General features: G+C 40.3%; 1 protein-coding gene across 2 annotated transcripts in view; it reads left to right on the top strand.

Annotated features, from left to right (window-relative positions):
* The window catches only part of Ankrd50 (ankyrin repeat domain containing 50), a 43,831-nt gene extending 24,229 nt beyond the window's left edge, over nt 1-19,602 (top strand). Inside the window, exons 2-4 of one of the 2 annotated variants that reach the window (XM_048812030.1) lie at nt 5,643-5,845; nt 11,762-15,291; nt 16,617-19,602. In XM_048812030.1, the coding sequence (XP_048667987.1) occupies nt 5,643-5,845; nt 11,762-15,288 (3,730 nt within the window). In that variant the 3' untranslated portion in view covers nt 15,289-15,291; nt 16,617-19,602. Of the gene's footprint in view, nt 1-5,642; nt 5,873-11,761; nt 15,292-16,616 lie in introns of both variants that reach the window. The other variant, XM_015479022.2, reaches the window with a different exon arrangement.
* Nucleotides 19,603-25,657: the final 6,055 nt, after the last annotated feature.

The raw sequence follows: 25,657 nt of genomic DNA, 5'->3' as shown, positions 1-25,657 counted from the left end.
AGAAGGGGAATAGCTGGGTCAAATGGTGGCTCCATTCCCAGCTTTCCAAGAAATCTCCATACTGCTTTCCAAATTGGCTGCACCAATTTGCAGTCCCACCAGCAATGTACAAGTGTAAATGAATTGCTCAGTGTTATACAAATTAAGGATAGTGTCAGTTCCCTGAGTTCTGACTAGGCTGACTTCTTGCTGTTACTCAGTAAGCTGCAGGTTTTGTTTTTTCAGAGACAGATTAACAGTAGTAATTTATTAGTTTTATTTGCATTCAGTGAAATTGACTCTTTGTGGAATACAGTTCTGTAAGTTTGACAGATACACAGAGTCATGGATCCTCCCCAGTGATGATACAGAGCAGCTGTCACCCCCACATTCCCATTTGCTTCTCTTTTGTAGAACCCTGCCCTCATGTCAACCTTTGTAACCACTGACCTGTCCTTATAATTTTGTTTGTCTAAGTGTCATATGAATGCAGTCTTCCATGCAGTCTTCTGAATCTGGGTCCTTTCATTTACAGAATGCATTTAAGATTCATCCATGTTGTATGAGGCATTGAGTTTTTTCCTTTAGTGACAGAGTGGCCTTCTCTTGTATGGATACTTAGTTTGTTTACCCATTCACCAGCAGAAGAAAATCTGGGTTGTTCCCAGTTTGGAGGATTATAAATAAAGCTACTATTAACATTTATGTATATTTGTATGTGTATGGGGCGGGGGGGCTGCGAGTTTCAGTTAGTAATACCAGGAAGGGGGTTGCTGAGCCCTTATAGGTGCATGTTAGGAAGCTCCAACCTCACAAGTGATTGTGCATGTGGAGGTGGCTGTGTGCATGCTCTGTAGTGGCCCAGACCCTTGTTGTTTTCAGGATTCATTCAGTTCAGAGGTTCTGCTAAGTGTCTGTTGGTATCTCCTGGTAGTTTTGATTTGAATTTCCCTAATTATAAGTTTCCCTAAATAATTAATTATGTTGAACATTTTTATGTTTAAAGATGTAACACTGGAATGAATGAGCACTGTTCTGGATATCAAGTATAAAATAAACCTAATCTGCCTCTGAAAAACTAAACCTTCAGCTTACTGTGTAGCAAGGAGTCAGCCTAGTCAGAACTCAGGGGAGTGACACTGTCCTTAATTTGTGTAACACTGAGCATTTTATGACACCCCTATATCTTTTCTGAAGTGTCTGCTTCCTATTAAAAAAAATAATTTTTTTTATTATTGTTTGAGGGTTCTTCATGTATTCTGAATATAAGTCTTCAATCTGAAATATATTCTGTCAGTCCTTTGTGTGACTTTTTATTCTTGTATCAGTGTCTGAAAGTTAATTTTGATACAGATAAAAGTTTTCAATTTATTTTTCTTTTGTGGATCCTACTTTTGGGGTAGGGTCTAAAAACTGTTTACCTAACTCAAAATCACAAAAAGATTTTCCTAGGTGCTTTATAGTTCAACACTGAAGCCTGTGATCCATTTTGAGCTTATTTTTGTATGAAGGGTGAGACATGGATCCAGGTTCATCTTTTTTTGCATCTGGACATCCAGTTATTATCATTTGTTCAGCATCATTTGTGGAAAAAACTTCTCCTTACTCACTTGACTACCTTTGCAACTTCGTATAACATTAGCTTCCTGTGTTCATGCTGACCTGTTTTTACATCTCTGTGTGTGTCTATAGCAAATACCAGGCTGTCTTGATTAAACTAGCTTTATCGTAAACCTCAAAAATGGGTAGTATACATTCGTCAACTTTGGTCCTCTTTCGCAATAATTTGTATCATTTTAGATTTTTATGATTGCTTGTTGGAAGCAGAATATCTTATGGAAACGTTCTTGTACCTGCAGGTGAGCCCCTAGTGTTTTCCTGTGGGGCCTTCAGTGTGGGATGAAGGGGGAGGTAGGCGATTTGAGGGTTGGTATGGTTGCCGGCTGCCCCCTCTGGTGATGCCTTGTGCTTGGCGTGGGGTGGATTTCCAGGTGGTTTTACTCCTTCTCTGTCTCCTGGCTGCTCTCAAACACTTCTTTCCTCAAACCTCGCCTCAGTGGGGTGGTGGAGAGGGTGGGGGCTTCTTTCCCAGTAAGCCAACCTTGTACCCTTTGCTCTTGGGGGTGGGTGCTCTGGGCGGTCCTGCCCACTCCCTTGCTGTGGGCTGCCCCCGATTTGATGGTTCCCTGGGGCAGTAGTGGTCTCTTCCCCCATCCCCCTAACGCTTTTCCATGGGGTGTGGGTGGGGAAGAGTCTGAGGAAGAAACTCATTCCCAGTGCTTCCCAGCCAGGACTGCTGCTGTTTAACCTGCGGGGTCAGTAGAGGAGGTCAGATGGAGGATCCGAGGCCCCGGGGCTCCACTCTGCTCTTCCTCCTGCAGTCTGTATCTCCGCAGGGTCCCTGTGGTCTCTGCCCCAAGGACAAATGCTGGCTTCTCTGCAGTTGTGTTTTTCTCCCTGGATTTTGGGCTTCATGGTGGCCCTGTGACCACCATGAATCTCTGATAGATTCAAAAAAGTCTTGAACTTGTGACTTGTCTAGCTTGCTTTGCTGTGAAGCCAAGAGGAATGTCTTTCCAGTTCCCCATACCTGAGGAGGTGACCCAGAGTGTGTGTGGAAACCTGCAGTTCCACAGTGACAGTTTGAACTCTGAGAAGATTATTGTCCTGTCCATCTGATATGTATCATCTATTAGTGTATTCCTTATAATTTATTTCCAGCAGCTTTTAAAAAGCTAATTAGCCTCTTTTTAAAAGGCAGTAAGTAAATTCATCATATCAAGAAAAAAAGAGCAATGAATGTATTTCCTTTCAGAATCTCCCTCTGTGCTTTTGGCTGCCTCCGTCTGGAGTCAGAAGGCACCTATGGGCTGGTCAGCACTCAGACTCAAGGCAGGGAACATCTAACTCAAGCACTTGAAATTGAATGAATGAAAATATTAAGAATATAAGTCATTTGGCTGAATATTAATGAAACTAAGAAATGAAAGATACTTAATAAGATATATTCAAAGTAATGAGCTTCTTAATAAGATATTTAATAAGATATATACAAATTCATAAGCTCCATTAAAAGACATTTAAATATATATATATTAAGTCAGACCCATTAACATTGCTGCTGTTAAATATGTTGATTGATATTTTTGTCTGAGTTTGATAACCTACACTGTTGCATTGTTTCAAATGGAATATTATATGTATACACACAAACACATATCAACATGTAAAAATCCGTTCTAGACTGTCTAAATTATTCATTATTCATGAATGTGTACTTTGAAGGAGTTTTCTTTTTATAGATTATAAAACATAGTTGAATAAAAATGTGGATCTTGTTTTACTTGGTCTAAGTTTTCCCAAATAGATGACTATGAAATAATGAGAGGGACCTGAACATGGGAATTCTGAGTTAGTTTACTAAAGTTTTTTATCAAATGCTTCTTTTTTTTTTTTTGGTACCTGGGATTGAACTCAGGGGCACTGGACCACCGAGCCACACCCCCTGCCCTATTATGTATTTTTTTTTAGAGAGAGGTCTCACCAAGTTGAGAAGCGCTTGGCTGTTGCTGAGGCTGGCTCTGAACTCACGATCCTCCTGTCTCAACCTTCTGAGCTGCTGGGATCATAGGTGTGCGACTTCGCGCCTGGCACTTACCTGATGCTTTAAAATATTAAAGTAGCATTTTCTCTACTCGATGCCTTTCATTCATGAGACAGATCTACGGTGTTAGTGATTTGTGAAGATGGTCTTGAGCACTGGGAACCTGCCAGTGTACAGCATTGGCTCTCTAGAACCCTCAGGGTCATGTCCACACTTCATTGAAAAGCTCACGAAGCCCAGCATTTACTCTTCTCCACAATTCTTTCTTCCACACTTTGCTCAAGGGTCTTTCTCCAAGCCCATGCAGGTGCTGTTGCCTTAACTAGGTTTTCTTCTCCCTTCCGGTGTGCCCCCGACCCTTGACCCTTGCTCTTCCTCCTCACCCCCTCCTGGCTTTGACCTCACCAGCCTCAACCTCCACACCCAGCTCCCCTGACCTCTTCCCACACCTATCAGATTTGTAATTTGAAACTTACTTAATGTCATTTTTTTTTCTTTAAACTATAAGCATCAAAAGAGCACATCTGTATCTCCAGCTACCTGGGGAGCCAAGGTAGGAAGGTCATGAGATCAAGGTTAGAACTCAGTGGTAGAGCACTTTCCTAGCATGCGCAAAGCCCTGGGTTCCATCCCCAGCAGCACAAAAAATTTAAAAGAGCGGGTCAGGACTGAGGCAGTTTTGCTCTTCAGCACACCCCCAGAGCTTGGCATGGTGCTCACAGTAGGTCCTAAGTAATAATGTTTTGGCAGTTTGGGATGGGAGACACATAACTTCAATACCCTGTGCTCATTGATATGATAAACAGTGATAAAATTGCTAACATAGAAAATTAGAGTTGATCATTTCTTATTTACACATTAGTAAGTGCAATGGAAGAAGACTCATTAATGCCATGACAGCATTTAATAAAGATTTGACCATAGAAAGGGACTCAACATTGAAGACCAAGGAGAAGCCAGGTACATTACATGAGAGAAGGGATGTGCAGACCAGGCAGAGGAAGCTGGGGCAGCTGTCTGGTGAGGGTTACCGAGGAAAGCCACGCATGGCTGGAGTCCCTGGGGAAGGGTAAGTGGCACAGTAGAAACTCCCTGGAGGGGCCATAGAGGCAGGTGGGCCACGGGGGAGAGAGAGTAGGAGTTTGGACTTGAGTGATGCTATTATAATGGATTAGGGGTTTTAGAAACATTTAGAAACATTGACTTTTGCCTGGTGAAAAGTTGGATCTTGGTGTCTAGGGTATTGAAGGATTGAGAAGAGAATTGTAGAAAATACAATTTGTAAATTTCTGTTGTTCGTAACTGGATGGATTGTGTCTCCTTCACTGTGTTACCTGCTTAGCACCCCATTGGGCATTTAGACACATCAGGTAAATATTTGCTGAAAGCAAATGAGCATTGTGTTATTTAGGAAAAAAACTTTCATTCAACAGCTATATAAATTGCAAAAGCAGGAAACACATTACTCGGTGGAATCAAACTTAATCATTTTTCTTTACTTCACAATGTGAAACTATCAAATTGGACCTAGAATATAGTCATCTTCTTCCAGGCCTTTAAAATAACTGTGGTGACTTGTTATACACATGCAGTCATCTCGTGAGAGAAATGAAACACATGTAAATTCTGTGGAAGCCTTGATGCTGATCTTATTACGGTGGTCTGAATATTCGTTTTGCTTTGTTTGTTTTCCTTTGTAACACGTTTCATGCCCTTGTCATAGATAATTCAAACTTTAACACCAATTCAAAATCCAGAAGGGAATATTGAACTCTAGGCTCCCCGTCCCTCCAGGCCTTCCTGGGTTATGCTGGGTCTCACTCTCACACGCAAGCACACTGTGCTGTGGAAGGTGACATCACTGGAAATGCCAGCTATTTAGGACCTGTATTCTACTTAAAGTAAGGAATTGACATTTATAACATTTTTGTCCTAAACATGTTTAAACATTTTGTCCTACAGTCTTTTGTAAACATTTGTAATTGGTCCTACTACTGTTTGCGAACTGAGTGTGACATTGTCACCAATAACGTTCCGGATGTGCTGTGGTGTCTTGCAGGTGTGTGCTGCTCCCGCTCCTGGGCATGGAGCCCCCTCAGCAGAGCCTGTTCCTGCTGGTGGACTCTGTGGATGAAGGGTGCAATGTCACTGAAGGAGAACAGACGGCCACCAGCTTATCTGGGACTGTCGCGGAACTGCTTGCTGGTCACCATGAGTTCTTCCCACCGTGGCTCCTGCTTCTCTGTTCTGCCCGAAAACAGAGTAAGGCTGTTACTAAAATGTTTACTGGTAAGCATACTTACTTACTGCCATCCGATGCTTCCACTGACGAGCAACCGGTTGTTTTCTTCCGAGAGTGAAGTGTGCATTTGGGAATCTGGGTGTTGCCCCTGCTCCTTCTGTCACTGTTCTTAACTGTACCCTTCTAAAGGCGTGTTAAAGACAGTCCGTAGCATGTTTTAAAGCTGCTTAAGCATTACTCTTTTGCAGAACTCTCTTCCTAACTGCCTTGGTAAAGACAGTGGCACATCCTGCATGCTGACTGCTCCGGCCTTGTAGGGCTGCCTCCCTGCTGCTCTCGAGTCACCATCAGCTGATGTCCTTTGAACTAGACTATCGTCTGAAGAGTAGGGAAGGCTCAGTGCCAGTCACTCTAGTGTTTTTCTTGGTGTCTAAACAGAGCCAGTTAAAAACCCTTTAGGATATCACTTGAAACATTTCCTTTCTCTTAACCTTTTTTTGATAAGTGAGAAAACAGAGTATATAATGCATAATGAAGATGGTCTTCTTCATTTCTATTTTTTCTTGATCTTTGTACTTTTTAAACCAACCCTAATAAAGTCACGATCAGGCCGATAAATTATATGACATGCTTCCCTTTGCCCTCTGGGAGGTAAAGGAGTGTAAACAAAGGACCTCTCCCAGGACTTGGGTGTAGCTGGGCAGACACTGACTGGGGTCATGACGAATGGGCCATGTCATTTTTGAGCAGTTCTGAGCATGTGGCAGCATGGCAGACTCCCCTTCATCTGTTCAGTGGATTTATCACCAGCTTCGCTCCAGCTCAGCTCCTGCCTCAGGTCCCTGCTGCCAGTGCAGCACTGCAGGCTTCCAGGGGAGTCATTATTTTGGGGTGTTGATAAGAGTTGAGGGTTAAAATGATAATGGCTAACCCTGATGTCACACGACCTGCCGAGCATGTACAGGTGAGTTGAAGGCCCCTGGCCTGCATTCCCATGCCTTTCTCTCCTCTTGTTCTTTAGCCCATATGTCTATACTATGTGTTTTCATAGTTCACACCTACAAGACACTCCATGTACCAGCTCAGTTCTACCAGGCGCTAGCTCTGTGACCTTGCACAACTTGCTTAATGCCCCGTATGCCTGTTTCCTCATCTACAAAGTGGAAATTACATAAAGTTAAATCACAAATTACGCGTGAAGCACTTAGGATATTGCCTACCTAATACGTACTAAGTGCTTCATGAATGTTGCTATTATTTTCATTTTATTCACATATTTAGCCAGTGACTTTTGAACTCTAATTATTACTGTTCATAAATCTAGGTCATTGGTTTCAACTGGTACATAGTATCTCTTCCTGGGAATAAATCTCCTATTGTTTTTCCATTATCCCATTCATGGACATTTAGATTGTTTCCAGTGTCACTGAGTGACCATCCCTAATCAGAAATACTCCAGAATCCAAAAGCTGTTGAAATGTGGACATGACGCCACAAGTGGAAACTTCTACAGCATGAAACCATTTTATCAACAAAATTATTAAGCATATTATATTAAATTACTTTCAGGCAGTATGAAACATAAGTGGATTTTGTGTTTAAATGTGGGTCCTATTCCCCACAATATCTGATTATGTACATTCAAATAGTCCAAAACCTGAAAAAATTCAAAATTCAAAAATTCTGGTCCCAGGCATTTCAGAGAAGGTATGTTCAACCTGTATTGCAAAAACTGCTTTAGGAATGTGCTTATATATGGCTTCATGTGCACATGTGCTAAAGATTTAAATCTATTCAAAGTTAGAATTGGAATTGCTGGGTCATAGAACATATACATTGTGAACGCTACTTAATTTTATCAAATAATAGCTAGTGTGCTTGAAATAATTGACGCACCTACCAATATCATGAGATTTGCCGTTTCTCTACATGCTCATCAGCCAACATCTGTTATTTGCAGATCTGCTCTTATCTGCTTTAGGGCATCTGCACTGATATTCTTCTGACTAGAATGTTCTTCCCTTGACTTCTTACTGCCTTCTTACTTGGACCCCTGCTCAATATCAGTTGCACACAAGCTTCTGATTGTATTTCTATTCTAGTTTTCTTCTCTCCCCGGCTACATGGTCATAAACTCACTATCTGGTTTTATTTCTTCATATATCCGATTACTGTTTAAAATCTGTCTATATTTTATATTTGTTTACTTAGCAGTCTGTCTTCTCCACTAAGATATAGTCAACATGAGAACAGGAATTGTTCCTTGATCTCCAACCTCCAGAACAGAGCTTGGAACTAAACTGCCATGCCTTGATTTGCAAATAAGTATCTTCTTTCAACTGTGTTTAGTGGAACAAGCAGTGAACTAGGAATCGGGTGGAGCTAGATTATAGTCAGATTCTACCTATCCTACCCTTCTCCTCCCCAGTATACTAATTGTTAAAAATGGTGGGCTTTGTATGGACATTTACCATCTCTGCTGTTGGTAAATTTTTAATTTGGGAGTAAAAGTTAAGAACATTACTGAGGTTATTAATAAATACCATAAAATTGCTTTCTAAAAAGACCATATTATATTCCTGAAAGTATGTGTGTTGCTTTCTTTGTATTTCCACCAGTATTGAGTTATATCTTTTTTTTAGTATTTGTTAATTTGCCACATGAAAAATGTTATTTTATTTGGACTTCTTGTTTACTGTTTAACTGTTCACTTATTTATCAGTTTGTCTCTTTTTTTCCTTTATCATTTTTGTTAATCTTTCTATCAAGAAGTTAGTGATTTTTGTTATTTATTATTTTTAAGGTTTTTATTTCATATGCTTTTATTTTTTGTAACTATTTTCCTCAGATTTTAAAAACTGTTAATAATTATTTTGAAATCTGTTATATGTAAGCTAATTATTAGCCTTTATATTACATATTCTTTTATGTTTGATTATGTTATTCATATGGATATTTTGTCCTAAGTGGTGCAAAATAGGGATCTAGGATTTAAACGATTGGTTGGACCATACATTTTCTCAGCATCTTCTTGATTCCCTTTACTGTTGCTTGGCAAATTGAAAGAATTAGCCCATTCAAAACACCAAAAATTTACTTACAAAAATTTTTGCAGATTTTTGTACATATTGATTCTGTCTGATTATAAAAGTGACCCATGCTTACATAGAAACATTTTAAATGACAACATACACCAGCATTGATTCCATCACTTGGAGGTAAAACACTGATTGAGCACTCTAACACCTTGTGTTCTTAGTGTTCCTACCTGGTTGAGCCCATGCTTTGTACCAGTTTGATTTCATGCTTTTTAAATTTAACGTTCATGAGCCTGTTAGCTACTTTTTGCTGTCTTTTTAATGGCTATTTTCATAGCTGCCTGATTTATCTGTTACATACTGGAATTCTCTTAGCTTCCTTTGGTCCCACTGTCAGGTTTGACTTTCATGTTCCCCAGCTGCAGGTGCTCTTGGGGACATGTGGCAGTTGCAGTGGGTACCAGTTTCTAAGCAGGGGTGCAGATCCACTCACCACCTCCAAATAAAATCAGCCCCTGAGCAGGAGCAGAAGTGACTCAGTAGCAAAGTGGCCCACGTTCTGTTCCTCTGGAAATTGTGATCATTTTCAGCCTCATCTTGTAATTATTGAAAGTGCTTTAATATCAGTATACTAAATTGTATATGTTCATAATCAGGGATTACATGTGTATTTATCAAAAGTCACAATTAAAAACGTTATTATTTTTAGTACCTTTAACTAAAATTTTTTAAATGGTCGATTAATAATCTTATTTCTGTTTTAATTAATAAATAACTTCTTATTAGTGACAAGCATAATTTCTTCTGAATTCATATTCTCAATGTCTAGATCTGAGGGAGATTTATTTTTCATATTGCAGACATTTTGCATCTATTCTACATAATTAATTCCATCCCTGCTTCCTCCCTGTTATCTCCATGTCAAACATTCGCTTCCTCTCAAAACTTTCTATTCCTATTTTCACCAAAACAGCAAACTTCAAAGTCAAACAGAGCTATTAGAATCCTGGTTCTCTACTTATTCTGTGCTTTAGCTTCCTCATTTTAAAATAAGCACTCTGGTGGCCCAGGGCTGTCAGGGAAGGTGTGTGTGCTGAGTGCTCCAAGTGCTTCCTTGAAGAGTGGACTCTCACAGAGCATGTTTCCTTCCACGCCATTCTGCCAAACCTGTTCCTGTGGAGGTTGAGCCTGGGTTGTTTTAATTATGTCACATTTTAATCCTGAGATCTTAATTAGCTTGAACTATAGATACTTACTCATAATGGGTGATATGATCGTTCTTGTGACTCAGACCATAGGTTCAGCACGTTGTATTTAAAACACTGTATAACATATAGGATACTATTTTAGTACATTTTTTATTAGTGATGTGTCAGGTGTTTTCCTTTTTATTTTAAATTGTTTTTAATGTATTTCTGAAGTCAAAAGCACCCAGACACATAGGACAGGGTTTGGAGGCTGTCACCTCATTTCACTGTGAATGCCTGTTGCTGTAAATTTCTAGGCATGTTTTAACTCCTCCTCAGTTTAAGTAGCGTTGTCTTTTTTTTCCATAAGTAAAATTTGTATTTTGAGATTATTTTTGTTGAGGATTTAATGATCACTTATGTGTATATAAAATCATAGATTCTATTTTTTTACATAGATTTGGGCTGTGCAAATTTGTTATTTCCTCATGTTTCATTTTGGTAGGTTATGTTTTCCAATAAATATGTCCATTTCATCTAAATACTTAAAGCTTAGTATCACAGAATTGTCTAACAGTTTTCTCTAAAAATCAAATTTTTAATCTTTCCGTGATCTCTCTGTCTGTCCTGTTGGCAAAGCCAGACAGCAGTAATGCCTGCTTGGGCTCTTCCTTCCCCACAGTCCCCCCCAACCCCATAATCGGTCCTGTTAGTAGTCCCAAGGTCATCCTTCTTCTTTATGTTTGCTGCTGCTGCCACCACGATTGTCAAACCCTCTGGGCCTCTCAGCTGGAATATCCCAGCTTCTCTGAAGGCTGTGGCCTCTACTCTTGACTGGATGCAGCTCCTCCCTGGAGATGTTGGGATGGTCCTTCACAATGCAGACCTGGTCACACTGCTGCTTCACCAAGTTCATGTGCTCTGCAGCTGCTTCTTCTGGAAGGCAAATATACAGTTGTCTAAGGAATTCATGTCTGTAGATCATGAATGAAAATCATGATCAAAATGAAATTATGGTGCCCTTTAAAGAACTTAAAGTTTTAAATAGCTGAAACTAGTGTAATTTTAGGTTGATGTGAATTTTATTATGTGGCTTTGTTACTACAAAGCTAAAGTTTTGTAAGCATAATTTGACCAAGTTGCATCTTAATTAGTTCAAGCTGTTTATTGGCAGTCCAAGTTTTAATTATTTTAATTTGATAATGTGTAAAATAATGTAATTCAGAGGCAATGACAGGTGATATTCTAATTGGGTGTAAATATTCAACCCCTTATTTGAGGCTAATGTATTTTCAGGTATATGGTAGAGCTATATCCGTGGTTTGTATGAAAAAGATCATGTAAAAACAAACTGTGCTTGTGTGTCTGCTCCTCCTCATTTGGAAGTAAGTTTAGAACATCTTCAAAAGGCGCTATGCGAGCATGTCAGGCTGTGACGCTTGGTGAGGCTCCTGTGGTGGGTCCAGAGGCCTCAAGCCACTAAAAGCCACTTGCCGATGAGAAAATGAGGTTATTTTTCTGTCATCCTTGTGTTTTTGCAGAAAGAAAAGAAAACTGATTTACATACTGCCATGTATTAATAGATTTATTAGCATTAATTAGTTGATTTTTTTATTAGTTTGTTGTAAATTGAAAACATTCTCTTTAAAGATAAGGCTGCTTCCATAATACTTCTCAACTGAAGACATCTGCTTTTTTGTTCTTCTTCCAGGTTTTCGAAAAATCAGTTTGGATGACCTTCGGAAGGCGTACATTGTCAAGGATGTGCAGCAGTACATTCTTCATCGTTTAGACCAGGAGGAAGCTCTGCGGCAGCACCTCACGAAAGAAACTGCCGAGATGTTAAATCAACTGCACATTAAAAGCAGTGGATGTTTTCTTTATCTAGAACGAGTTTTAGATGGAGTTGTGGAAAATTTTATTATGTTAAGAGAGATTCGTGACATCCCAGGAACTCTGAATGGTCTGTATCTCTGGCTTTGCCAGAGACTTTTTGTAAGAAAACAGTTTGCAAAGGTTCAGCCAATTTTGAATGTCATTCTTGCAGCCTGTCGACCTTTGACTGTCACAGAGTTATATCATGCAGTATGGACCAAAAATATGTCCTTGACCTTGGAGGACTTTCAGCGCAAGCTAGATGTCCTCTCCAAACTTCTTGTCGATGGACTGGGAAATACTAAGATCCTGTTTCACTATAGCTTTGCTGAGTGGCTTCTGGACGTGAAGCACTGCACTCAGAAGTATTTATGTAATGCGGCAGAAGGACACCGAATGCTGGCCATGAGCTACACCTGTCAAGCCAAGAATTTGACACCATTGGAAGCACAAGAATTCGCACTGCATTTAATTAATTCAAATTTGCAGTTGGAGACAGCTGAATTAGCCCTGTGGATGATATGGAATGGCACGCCTGTCCGAGACTCTCTGTCCACTTCAATACCCAAGGAACAAGAAGTGCTGCAGCTGTTGGTTAAAGCTGGTGCTCACGTCAACAGTGAGGATGATCGCACGTCGTGCATAGTCCGACAAGCCTTGGAAAGAGAGGATTCTATCAGGACACTATTAGATAATGGAGCTTCAGTGAATCAGTGCGATTCAAATGGGAGAACGTTATTGGCTAATGCCGCCTACAGTGGCAACCTTGATGTGGTGAATTTGCTTGTCTCTAGGGGAGCAGACTTAGAGATAGAAGATGCTCATGGACATACATCTCTCACCCTAGCTGCTAGACAAGGTCATACCAAGGTGGTTAACTGTTTGATTGGGTGTGGAGCAAATGTCAATCACACTGATCAAGATGGTTGGACAGCATTAAGATCTGCGGCTTGGGGCGGCCATACTGAGGTCGTGTCTGCACTGCTGTATGCTGGCGTAAAAGTGGATTGTGCCGATGCTGACAGCCGAACAGCGCTGAGAGCGGCAGCATGGGGAGGCCATGAGGATATTGTTCTCAACTTGCTACAACACGGTGCTGAGGTTAACAAAGCTGATAATGAAGGTAGGACTGCTTTGATCGCAGCAGCATACATGGGACACAGAGAAATCGTGGAACACCTGCTGGACCACGGAGCAGAAGTCAATCACGAGGACGTGGATGGCAGAACCGCGCTCTCTGTCGCTGCCCTTTGCGTGCCTGCAAGTAAAGGGCACGCGTCTGTTGTTAGCCTTTTGATCGACCGAGGTGCTGAAGTGGATCACTGTGACAAGGATGGCATGACTCCACTGCTGGTAGCTGCCTATGAAGGACATGTGGATGTGGTGGACTTGCTTCTGGAGGGAGGGGCTGATGTGGATCACACAGACAACAATGGCCGGACACCCCTGCTGGCAGCAGCTTCCATGGGTCATGCTTCAGTAGTAAACACACTTCTGTTTTGGGGTGCAGCTGTGGACAGCATTGATAGTGAAGGCAGGACGGTCCTCAGCATAGCTTCAGCACAAGGAAATGTTGAGGTGGTGCGCACTCTGCTGGACAGGGGGCTGGACGAGAATCACAGAGACGATGCCGGCTGGACCCCTTTGCACATGGCAGCCTTTGAAGGTCACAGGTTAATATGTGAGGCGCTCATTGAACAAGGTGCTAGAACAAACGAGATCGACAACGACGGCCGGATCCCCTTCATCCTGGCTTCACAAGAGGGTCATTATGACTGTGTTCAGATATTATTGGAAAATAAATCCAACATTGATCAGAGAGGTTACGATGGAAGAAATGCACTGCGGGTCGCTGCGTTAGAGGGACACAGGGACATTGTCGAGTTGCTGTTCAGCCACGGCGCTGATGTGAACTACAAAGACGCAGATGGCAGGCCCACGCTTTATATCCTGGCCTTAGAAAACCAACTGACGATGGCCGAGTATTTTTTAGAAAACGGTGCAAACGTGGAGGCGAGCGATGCTGAGGGAAGGACCGCGCTCCACGTTTCCTGCTGGCAGGGCCACATGGAAATGGTGCAGGTGCTCATTGCTTCCCACGCCGACGTCAATGCTGCGGACAACGAGAAGCGCTCCGCTCTGCAGTCGGCAGCCTGGCAGGGCCACGTCAAAGTCGTGCAGCTGCTGATCGAGCACGGGGCCGTGGTGGACCACACCTGCAACCAGGGTGCCACTGCTCTCTGCATCGCCGCGCAGGAGGGGCACGTGCACGTGGTCCAGGTCTTACTAGAGCACGGTGCTGATCCTAACCACGCCGACCAGTTTGGACGCACAGCTATGCGTGTTGCCGCCAAAAACGGACATTCTCAAATCATTAAATTATTAGAAAAATATGGTGCCTCTAGTCTGAATGGCTGTTCCCCATCTCCTGTTCACACAATGGAGCAGAAACCTCTCCAGTCGGTGTCTTCGAAAATGCAGTCGCTCACAATCAAGTCCAACAGCTCCAGCAGCACCGGCGGCGGGGATGCGCAGCCGTCCCTGCGCGGCCTGCCCAACGGGCCAGCGCACGCCTTCAGCTCGCCGTCGGAGTCTCCCGATTCCACCGTGGACCGGCAGAAGTCCTCCCTGTCCAACAATTCCCTGAAGAGCTCCAAAAACTCATCCTTGAGAACGACTTCCTCCACAGCGACAGCGCAGACGGTGCCGATGGACAGCTTCCACGGCCTGTCCTTCACGGAGCAGATCCAGCAGCACTCGCTGCCGCGCAGCCGCAGCCGCCAGTCCGTCGTGTCCCCGTCCTCCACCACGCAGTCCCTGGGACAGAGTCACAATTCCCCGAGCAGTGAGTTTGAGTGGAGTCAAGTGAAGCCCAGCCTGAAGTCCACCAAGGCAAATAAGGGGGGGAAATCGGAAAATTCCAGCAAATCCGGGTCAGCTGGGAAAAGGGCGAAGCAGAGCAGTTCTTCACAGCCAAAGGTCTTAGAGTACGAAATGACCCAGTTTGACAAGAGAGGCCCCGCGGCCAAGTCTGGGACAGGTGTGCCCCCTAAACAGACGCCAGCGGACGCCCAGTGCAAAAGCCTGGTGCCCTCCGCCCAGCAGCAGCTCGTGGTCCACCAGCAGGGCGGGGAGCAGAAGAGGAGAAACGGGATCCTGACGAACCCCAACTACCACCTCCAGAGCAACCAGGTGTTCCTTGGTAGGGTGCCAGTCCCACGAACAATGCAGGACCGAGGGCACCCCGAGGTGTTGGAGGGCTATCCCTCCTCGGAGACGGAACTCAGCCTTAAGCAAGCCCTGAAGCTTCAGATCGAGGGTGCCGACCCCAGCTTCAGCTACAAGAAGGAAACGCCATTGTGAAAGGTGGGACCTGGTCAGCCTAAAGCATCTCCACCCCGAAGTTAGCTCCCTTGGCTGGGAGCTCCCCCTGCCTCCGCAGGGCCACTCCACCTTCCAGTCTCCCAGCCAGACCTGCCCCGCCCCCTGGAGTGGAGTCCTCCCCACTTGTCACCCCGTCCCCCCTCCCTGCAGGTGACCCGCTGCGCATAGGCCTGGCACAGCCACATTCATTCTCCTACTGTGTTCTCGGTTGGCGTCCCCACCTGAATTGTAGGCTCTGGGAGGGTTAATGCTCTGCCCACTGCTATCTTATGTCCCTGGAGTAGTGTCTGAACAGTCTAGTTTCCAGGAGGAAGTGGACATGCCCTGCAAGGATCCCAGGGGAGCACTCTTCCCTGCGTGTTCAGTTACCCCTCTTGGGAGAGGCTGATAGGTGAGGCTGTTCTATATATTCATCCTGCTGCTTGGAAGAAGAGTGTTTGTAATGCATAGTAGATAGTTGGCCAATACTAACTCTGTTCCTCACTCAGAAAGAAGTTTACTCAGTAGAAGGTAGTTTTTTATTATGACAGATCTCTTGAGAATCTCCCAAAGTCATATTTTCACATACTGAGCAAAGAATTGAGAGGTGGGAAGTGGATGGTTGGCAAGGTGGGTGTGTGGAGCCCGTTGTATTCAGGTAGAACAGTACTTTTTAATTGTAAAAACCTTTCCCCTTCCCACAAAAGGTACTTTGCTGATTATATAGGGGAAGTTGGTGGGAAAATAGGTCTACAGTTTTTATGTTACAGATATTTTTTCAGAATCCTATTTCCCATGTTGGAGAAAAATCTGAAGATTTCATTAGGAATCTTTTCTGGTTCATATTAAGCTACATTGATCCTACTTTGCTTTTCCTTTAGCAAAATTATACTCTAACAAATTGCAGTCTCTTTCTTGCTTCTTTTGTCTTTGGGACTATCTTCTAATAATAAACATCCTTCAGTTTGAATTTATGGACGACCAGGCAAATGTCACTCAAAAATAATCTGTATAAAATAGATAATTCATTCTCCACTGTAGCTTATTTTAAAAATAGGTACAGCCCTCCAGCTGTCATTCATGTCTTTTGTAAAGGCACAAGTATAAACATATATTAAATACAGTAAACCACATGAACTAAGGTAGATGTATTATGGAGCCTTTTAAATTAAATAATGAATCTTTAGACTATTAAACTTGTACTTTATGTGATAAATATTTATAGTTAGATTGATATGCATATTCTTATGTAGAGTCTTAAAACTAAATGTAGTTTCATGGTAAGTGTAATGTGGACATTCACTCTTTCTTATTTAATGTTTGCCTAGTTCCTGCTCTGAGAGACGGAGACTTTGTGGTTGGAGTGGCTCTTCACCTTCCGGGATAAGAACATAAACCGCCAATGGTGTGCTGAGAGAGAACGAAGAATGTGCTATCTGCAGTACAGTTACCTTAATTACTGTAATGTGCCTAAATAGTAAGGCTGCCTTCTCAGTGTAACCCTCTGTGCTTAAGAACTTTCATTTTGTGTGCTTTGTATTCACTACACAGAATAAGCACTTTTTTAAAAGATGCAGATGTATACTACAGTTCCCTGATAAAGCTGAAAACAATTTTGAATAAAGTATTTTAAGTTAAGATTTGATAAATGTGCATGTGCCATGGTCAAATATATATGAAAGGCAGTGTTCTTTGTATTTATTTTCTTTTTTGTGGCAAAAGAACCTTATGCGCAGTGTTCCGGTCACATTTGCATTGTAGTGCGTGGCCTGTTTCCTGTATTTTTTAAAATGTCACTCAATAAAATGAATCTTGCAACTGTTTTATGTTCACTGCCCCTTCAGCATTGGCTAAAATGAGTTTCTGTATGAATGCCACGTCTAGGTAAAAAAAAATTTTTCTGACAGATTCTCAAAAAGTATATAATTTCTAGTAGTTTAGGGAGCTGCTCCATGTAGTTTAAATCTGGATTGTCCCAGTAGGATGCGCCCCATGTCTGGCCCAAAGTGTCCAAATGAGCAAACAAGTAGGCAGAATAGAGTTCCATTTCCTTCCGGGATGCTGTTTGCCTCCCGCTCGCTGTCCTTCCACCTCCAAGACCACAGACTCATTCCCGAGGCATGAAAATTCTCAGGGACAAAGCCATGCCTCAGTCGCATGTGTGCGCAGAGGGAGGTGCACCTCTCTCTCATCTGAGGGTAGAATTTTTGATCCCTGAACAATTCATTGACTACCCTCATCTCTTCTTTGAAGCAAAACAAAATGTAATTTATCAGTGTGAAGGTTTATGTGGCTTCTCTCTCAGCTTCTCTACTTTTAAATCACTGCATGACCACAATAGCCCCTCTCAAAATCAACTGGGTCCATGCCCTGGCTCAGTTGGATGGATACTCTTGATGACTGTGGTGTGTTCTGTCAGTCCTTCATGGATGATGCCTCTAACCTTGTCGTAGCACATGCGTATTTCTTATTATTTAACGAATTGTTGGATTTGCACTTTCCTATCCATGTGCTCTTTCCTGTGTTCTTTGGGCAGTTGCATTCAGGATGGCCAGGTCGCAAGATGAAGGGAGAAGTCTGTGACCAAGGAAAATAAATTTGGTGCCTATGAGCATGTGACCCACAGCCCTAGCCTCCTGGAGGCCCCCGACACCAGTGGGGCCAGAGTGGAGGAATCGTGCATCTGTCTGGGAAGGTCAGCATAATGATTTGGCAACCACAGATGTGGATTTGATCTCTTTAAGTGAGTCCTGTTAGTCCTACAGACCCCAGAAATTCTGTTCTCTTGATAAAGAGAATATGTGCCCTTGATAAAGAGGAATGAGGAAAGAGAATTTGGAGACAGCACAAACCATTGCTACTACTGAAGAAAAAAATCTTTCGAACATTTTAATCACAGAGATCAGTGGTGTCATCGTAAATGAAGGACACATGTAATGCTTTGTTCATGGGAACAGAAATGTACAACAGATGATGAATGTTTCCCACTTGAATCTGTGTGTAAGGCTTTCTTACTTTTGCTTTTTAAAGTCAGTACGACCCATTGGCCTGTGTCATTCATAAATCATAATCAGCAAGGAGAAGAGAAGTTCAATCGAAATTAAGGTGACATGGCAATATTGATAACTCGAATGTGAATGTTTCAAGTATCAGACTCTTGTCCCTATGGGACATATATTAAATACACTTAATAGGACTCTTGCAAAGTAGCCTTAAAAGTGTTAATGATGCTATTGATGCCAACATGCTGTTATTGGAACCCACTGTCCTCATGTCTCATATAGTACATTTGCATCACTTTAGAGTACAAAGCTCTCATTTCTTATTAGGTGTATTTTTCTTCAGAAAGAGAAACTTGAAAGCTGCCAGTTTTTCTATTAACCTTGAATTATTGAAATTGTATTTATTTAATATTATTGTTTTTACAAAATGCACCTTGTGGCCAAAGGGCAAAGAGATGGCTCATTGTGTTAGGAAATTTTTAAAGAGCTAAATGTTTTCACATCCATCCTTTTTACATTTGGAACAGTTGGTAGGAAGGGAGCCAGTTGGGAAAATGTGATTTTCCTAAGAATTCCTCTGGATGTTTTTTATATAAATGATGTTTTGGAATAGAATGAAAGGGACTCAGTGGTATAAGAATGATAAGGGTGCCGGAGGCGCCCTGCTTCGCTTATTTGTTTCTGTGGGGGAGTTCAGACCATAAGTGAAAAATGGCCTCTGCTCCATTAAAAAGTAGGAAGAGTCCTGCAAATATGAAGGTCCTAAATAGCTATTTTTGAAATTAAAAAGTTTAAATTTTGTAAATCAGCTGTTGCTACTCCATGACTTAGGATGCCATGTGCTTAAAACATTTTTATTGCATTCCATCACACCATCCCTGAAGCCAGAGCGATGGTACGGGAAGTGAAAAAGTACAGGAACGGAAAATGAAAACCTAATGTTTCTAGGAAAGGTTTGGGGAGGAAAGTTGACCAGAAATCAGTGTATACTGCAATGCACAGCCAGTGTCTCGTCCGCACCCCACCAGAATCCTCACCAAAAACCACTCCTTTGACAGCAGAAGTCAGAGCCTCTCCGTGTTTTGGCTGTGCAGGTGTTCATTCTGCTGGACGTCCTCCATTCACACTTTCTGCAGATGTAGTTGCAGACAAATGCTTTCTTTTTATTTTTCCCTTGGTTTGGGGTATGTAAATAGCCTAAAATGTACATTGAATTTCACATTGTAAAAGTTTTATTTTATTCCTTGTATTATATTATGCAAAAATCCCTATGTATATGAAAGTGCATAATAAATATATTTGCATTACAGAAGAGATCTTGTTTTAATTTTGTTATTGAACCAGTAGAATATCCACAATGTAATTGTAATAAAAAGAACCCTTAGTTTTTTTAAAGTTAATATTTTAAAATATTGAGTGAATTAATTTGGGAATATTTTCAAAGAAAAAATGAAATGGACACTGTCCAAAGAGAGAAAAACAAAAAAGATTTAACCTTTATATAGTCCCAGAGCTTCTATAACAATTTACTCTTCTTTCCCCTCCCTGCACTGAGACATTATATCTCACCATGTCAAATGTGATACCTTCGAGAACTGCAATAGTCAAATAAATTGTGTACACATACACTCCTTGGTTGTTAGAATATCACAACAACCTTACGCTGAAGAGTTTTTAAGTTTTTTTGCAAAAATGACCATTTTCCAAATAGGATTTATGTGCTCATCACTCAGAAAATTTGAGTTCCAGCCTATTGCCCCTACCAGGACACAAACGTGCCCGTCTGCACTACCTGTGAGTGTACATCTCCACCTGTGTATGTGGTGTGCTTTTCCCCACATCCTCACCAACACTTAATATTATGTGTATGCTTGATAATTGCCTTTCTGACTGGAATGAGAGGAAATCTCAATGCAGTTTTTCAGATTGTACAGATCTTCTAGCCCTCAAAAGAAAGGCTTCAAAAAAGGCTAACGACATTTTCTATTTAGTAATTTTATAATTCTAGTGTTCTGCAATGATTACCGTAATTGCATTCTATATAAACTTGTTTGGTTAATAAACATCTTAATTCAAATGTGTTTAAAAACAGAACATCTAAACACAAATGGGTAGTGTACGTAGAAGAGTTTATTAGTTATAGCCATACATAATATTGGGGTTCATTTTGATATGATCATACATGGAATAAAATTTGTTCCAATTCAGCCCCCAGTTCTTATACCCTTTCCCTCTCCATCTTTCCACCACTCTGTTTCCTTTCCTCTACTCTACTGGTGTTCCTTTTACTTATTTGTAGGTTTTTTTAAAAAATTAGTGCTTTATAGATACACATAAAGGGTGAAATTCACTCTGGTATATTCATATGTGTACATTGCGTAATTTGGTCCATTCCACTGTTCCTCCATTTTCCCATTCCTTGTCCCTCCCCATCAAGCCCCTTCCTCTACAGTTCTGTTTTCATGGAGTCTCCCCTTATTTTGGTCTAACTTCTGCATATGAGAGAAAACATTTGACCTTTGGCTTTCTGAGTCTGGCTTCTTTCATTTAGCATGATGTTCTGCAGTTCATCCATTTACCAGCTAATGCCATAATTTTATTCATCTTAATGGCTGAGTAAAACTCCATTGTGTATATATACCACATTTTCTTAATCTATTCATCTGTTGACAAGCACCCAGGAATTGTGCTACTGTAAACATTGATGAGGCTGTATCACTGCAGTATGCTGATTTTAATTCTTTTGGATAAATACTGAGGAGTGGCACAGCTGGGTCTTATGGTGGTTCCATTCCTAGTCTTTTCTTGAAGACTCTCCATACTGCTTTCCAGAGTGCTTGTATTAATTTGCAGTCCAACCAACAATGTGTGCCTTTCCCCCACATCCTCACCAGCAGTTACTATTATTTGTATTCTTGATAATTGCCTTTCTGATTGGAATGAGAAGAAATCTCAATGTAGTTATGATTTGCATTTCCCTGAATGCTGGTCATTTGTATTTCTTCTTTTGAGAAGTCTCTGTTTAGTTCTTTTGCCCGTTTATTATTGGGGTTATTTGAGGATTTCTTGTTCATTTGATTGTTCAGTTTTTGAGTTCTTTATATATTCTGGCTATTAGTCCCCTGTCTAAGGAGTAAGTGGCAAAATCTCCCCTTCTGTTGGCTCTCTCCTCTGAACAGAAGCTTATTGAGTCTTGGTTTTCTTTTGTATGCTTTAAGAGTCTTGTTAAGGCAGACAGTGCCAATGCTAATATGTTGGAGTGTTGGCCCTGTGTTTTCTTCTAGTGGTTGTGGAGTTTCTGATCTAATCCATAGGTCTTTGATCCATTTTGAGTTAACTTTTGTGCAGAGAGAGGTAGAAAGAGAGAAAGAGAGAGAAGGATATCTAGTTTCATTGTTCTACACGTGGATATACAGTTTTTCTAGCACCATTTGTTTAAAAAGCTACCTTTTCTCCAAAACACATTTTTGGCATTTTTGTTGAGTAGCAGATGACTGTATCTATGTGGACTTATTTCTGTGTCTTATATTTCATTGGCATTCATTTCGTTTTGATGCTAATACCATGCTGTTTTTGTTACTGTGGCTCTGTAGTGTCATTTGAGGTTCTATATTGTGATACCACCAGCATTGTTCTTCTTACTCAGGACTACTTTGGCAATTCTGGGCCTCCTATTCTTCCAAATGGATTTTAAAACTTTTTTTAGTTCTATGAAAAATATCATTGTTAATTTTATGGGAATTGCATTGAATGTGTATCCTGCTTTTGGTAGTATGGACATTTTGATAAGATTAATCTTGCCTATTTGAGCAGTGGGAGGTATTTCCATCTTCTAAGGTCTTCTTTGAATTTTTTCTTCGGTGTCCTATAGTTTTCATTGTAAAGAATTTTCACCTCCTTGGTCAGATTAATTCCTAAATATATTGTTTTATTATTTTACTTTATTTTATTTTTTTATGTTATTGTGATTGGGATAGTTTTTCTGATTTATTTTTCTGCAGAATCACTCTTGGAGCATAGGAAAGCAATTGATTTATGAATGTTGATTTTGTACCCTGCTACTTGACTGAATTAATTCAGCAGCTCTAGAAGTCTCTGGTGGAAATTTTTTTGGGGGTAGGGGTCTTCTAAATATAAAATCATGTCATCAGCAGACCGACATAAATTGACTTCTTTTTCTATTTTCATCCCTTTAATTTCCTTCTCTTGCCTGATTGCTCTGGCCAAAGTTTCAAGAACCACATTGACTAGAAGTGGTGAGAGTGGACACTCTTGTCTTGTTCCTAATTTTTAAGGAAATCCTTTCATTTTTTTTTTCATTCAGTATGATTTTGGTCTTGGTTTGTCATATATAACCTTTCAATGTCGAGATAAATTAATTCTATCTCTAGTTGCTCTGATGTTTTTAACATGAGTGGGTGCTGGACTGTGTCCAGTCCTTTTTCTGCATCTATTGAGATAATCGTGTGATTCTTGTCCTGAACTCTATGTGGTGAATTACATTTACTGATTTGCATATATAGAACCAAACTTGTATCTGGGGTAAAACCTACCTGATCAAAGGGTACTATCTTCTTAATGTGTTTTTGAATGGGAGTTGCTAACGTTTTTGTGTCTATGTTCATGATAGATATTAGTCTGAAGTTTTCTTTCCTTGATGTGTCTGTCTGGTTTTAGTATGAAGGTAACGATACTAGATTTATAGAATGAATTTGGAAGTGTTTCCTCCTTTTCTATTTCATGGAATAAATTGAGGAGGATTGACATTATTTCTTCTTTAAAGTTCTGGTAGAACCCTAATAAGAATCCATCTGGACCTGGGTTTTTCTTTGTTAGTAGGCTTTTAACTGCTGCTTCAATCTTTTTGCTTGTTATTGATTTTCTAGATATCATCTCTAATTTGTTAATTTGGGTCTTCTCTTTCTTTTCATTGTTTGGCTTACAGCTTTATCTGTTTATCTTTTCAAAGAACCAGCTCTGTTTCATTGATCCTTTGTATTTTTTTATTCTCAATTTTATTAATTTCAGCTCTGATTTTAATTATTTCCTATCTTCTACTGATTTTAGAATTAGTTTGTTCTTTTTCTAGGGCCATGAGATGTAGTGTTAGATTATTTATGGGTAACTTTCTTTTTTTTTTTTAATGTAGCAACTCAGTACTGTAAACTTCTCTTGTAGAACTGCTTTCATACTGTCCTAAAGATTTTGATATGTTGTATCATTGTTCTCATTTGCTTGTAAGAATTTTCATTGCTCCCTTGATTGCTCCTGTGATCCATTCCTCATTGAAAAATATTATTTAATCTCCAAGTATTAAAATGTTTTCTGTTTTTTATCTTGTTATTGATTCCTAATTTCATTTCACTATAATCTTACAGGATGCAAATAATTATCTTTTTTTCTTGTATTTGCTAAGATTTCCTTTATGTCAAAAAATACACACACACACACACACACACATTTCAGAGAAAGCTCCATGTACTGCTAGCGAGAAGAATTTAGATGTCATTGAGGAAATATTCTATAGATATGTGTTAGGTTCATTTGATTAATAATGTCTTTTAGATCTGAAGAGTTTTTACTTAGTTTATTTCCAGGGGCCCTATCTAATGCTGAGAGAGATGTGTTGAAATCTTCTTGTATTACTATTGTGGTCTTTAACCCAGGGACTCTTAACCACTGAGCCTCATCCCTAGCCCTTTTTTTTTTAATTTTTAGTTTGCTAACAGGGCCTCACTAAGTTGCTGAGGCTAGCTTTGAACTTGTGGTCCATTCAAAGAAGACCTTAGAAGATGGAAATACCTCCCACTGCTCAAATAGGCAAGATTAATCTTATCAAAATGTCCATACTACCAAAAGCAGGATACAAAATTACCCATTTGCTGGTTTTTATTTTTGCTTTTTATTTCTTCTACTGGAAACATTTTATTTATTATGTTTTGTGGTGCAAGCTTAGTGGTCATGAATTCTTTTAGTTTTTGCTTATCACAGAAGGCCTTTATTTCATACACAATTATGAAGGTTAGTTTTTCTGGACATAAACATCTTGGTTGGCACCCATTTTCTTTCACGGCTGGGTATATATTATTCTAAGTCCTTGCAGCTTTTACAGTCTGAGTTGGGAAATCAATTGAAATCCTTGGAGCTTCTAAAAATTCTATCCTTATTCTAGATGTTAGGTATTTTCATTTTAATGTGCTTTAGAGTAGATATTTTTTGATCTTGGCTCATGTGGGGTTCTACATGCATCTTGTATTTGGATTTCATCTCATTCCTAAGGTTTGGAAATTTTTCTGAAATTGTTTCATTGAAAATGTTGTGCATCTCTTTAGTTCATATTTCAGAGTCTTTGTCTAGACCAATGATTCTTACATTTTATTTCTTATTGTTATCCCAGATTTCTTGAGTATTTTGATCATTGTCTCTTAACATCTTTTTTTTAATGTTGACACCATGTTCAAGTTTATATACTTTGTCTTCAGGGCCTGAAAATCTGTCTTCAAAGTGGTCTAATTTATTGGTAATGTTATACACTGAATTTTTAATTTGATTTATTGTGTCTTTTGTTTCCAGGATTTCTATTTGATCCTTTTTTAGAATCTCTTTTTTTTTTCTATACAATACCTTTATTTTATTTATTTATTTATTTTTATGTGGTGCTGAGGATCGAACCCAGAGCCTTGCACGTGCTAGGCGAGCGCTCTACTGCTGAGCCACAACCCCAGCCCTAGAATCTCTTTTTATCGAAATGATCTTTTACTTCCTGTATTTTCTAACTTCATTCTTTATATATTTTAGCCATTGAACATTTTAATTATGAACTTTCTAAACTCTTTCTCTGATATTTCCTCCAGATCAGTTGCTGAAGTGTTGTGGGCTATTTGTGGATTCATTCCCTTGACTTTTCACATTGCATGTATGTCTACCCAGTTGCTGGGCTGATTATCATTTCCACTTTCATGCATGAGCTGCCTTCTCTTTAGTGCCCCAGGCTGGTGGGTGAGTATCCAGGTGTTGATGCTTTTACTCACCATGTGTCCTCTGCAGTTCCCAGTATCAGCACCACTTTGAGGGGAGACATTAAACCCTATTAACTACAATCGCTTCAGAGCAAAACATCAGCCTTAAGAAAAACACAAACTTGTTAATAATACTCTTCACATGTCCTGTAACCTATGTATAAATCTGTGGTAATGTTCTGAAATAGATTGTGAAATTAGTTATTAAAGATAATAAAATTACTGTTACATTTTATGGGAGTAAAAAGGAGAGGTGAGAAAAACTGGGCAAAAGAAAAGATTAAAAAAATATAAATCAAAAAGAAGAAAAAGATAGATGGGGAGGGATTTGAGGCTGTAGCAGGTAAT

The sequence above is a fragment of the Marmota marmota genome, unplaced genomic scaffold (genome assembly GCF_001458135.2).
Source record: "Marmota marmota marmota unplaced genomic scaffold, marMar, whole genome shotgun sequence".
Classification (NCBI taxonomy): Eukaryota; Metazoa; Chordata; class Mammalia; order Rodentia; family Sciuridae; genus Marmota; species Marmota marmota.
This window is presented reverse-complemented; position numbering and strand designations above follow the sequence as displayed.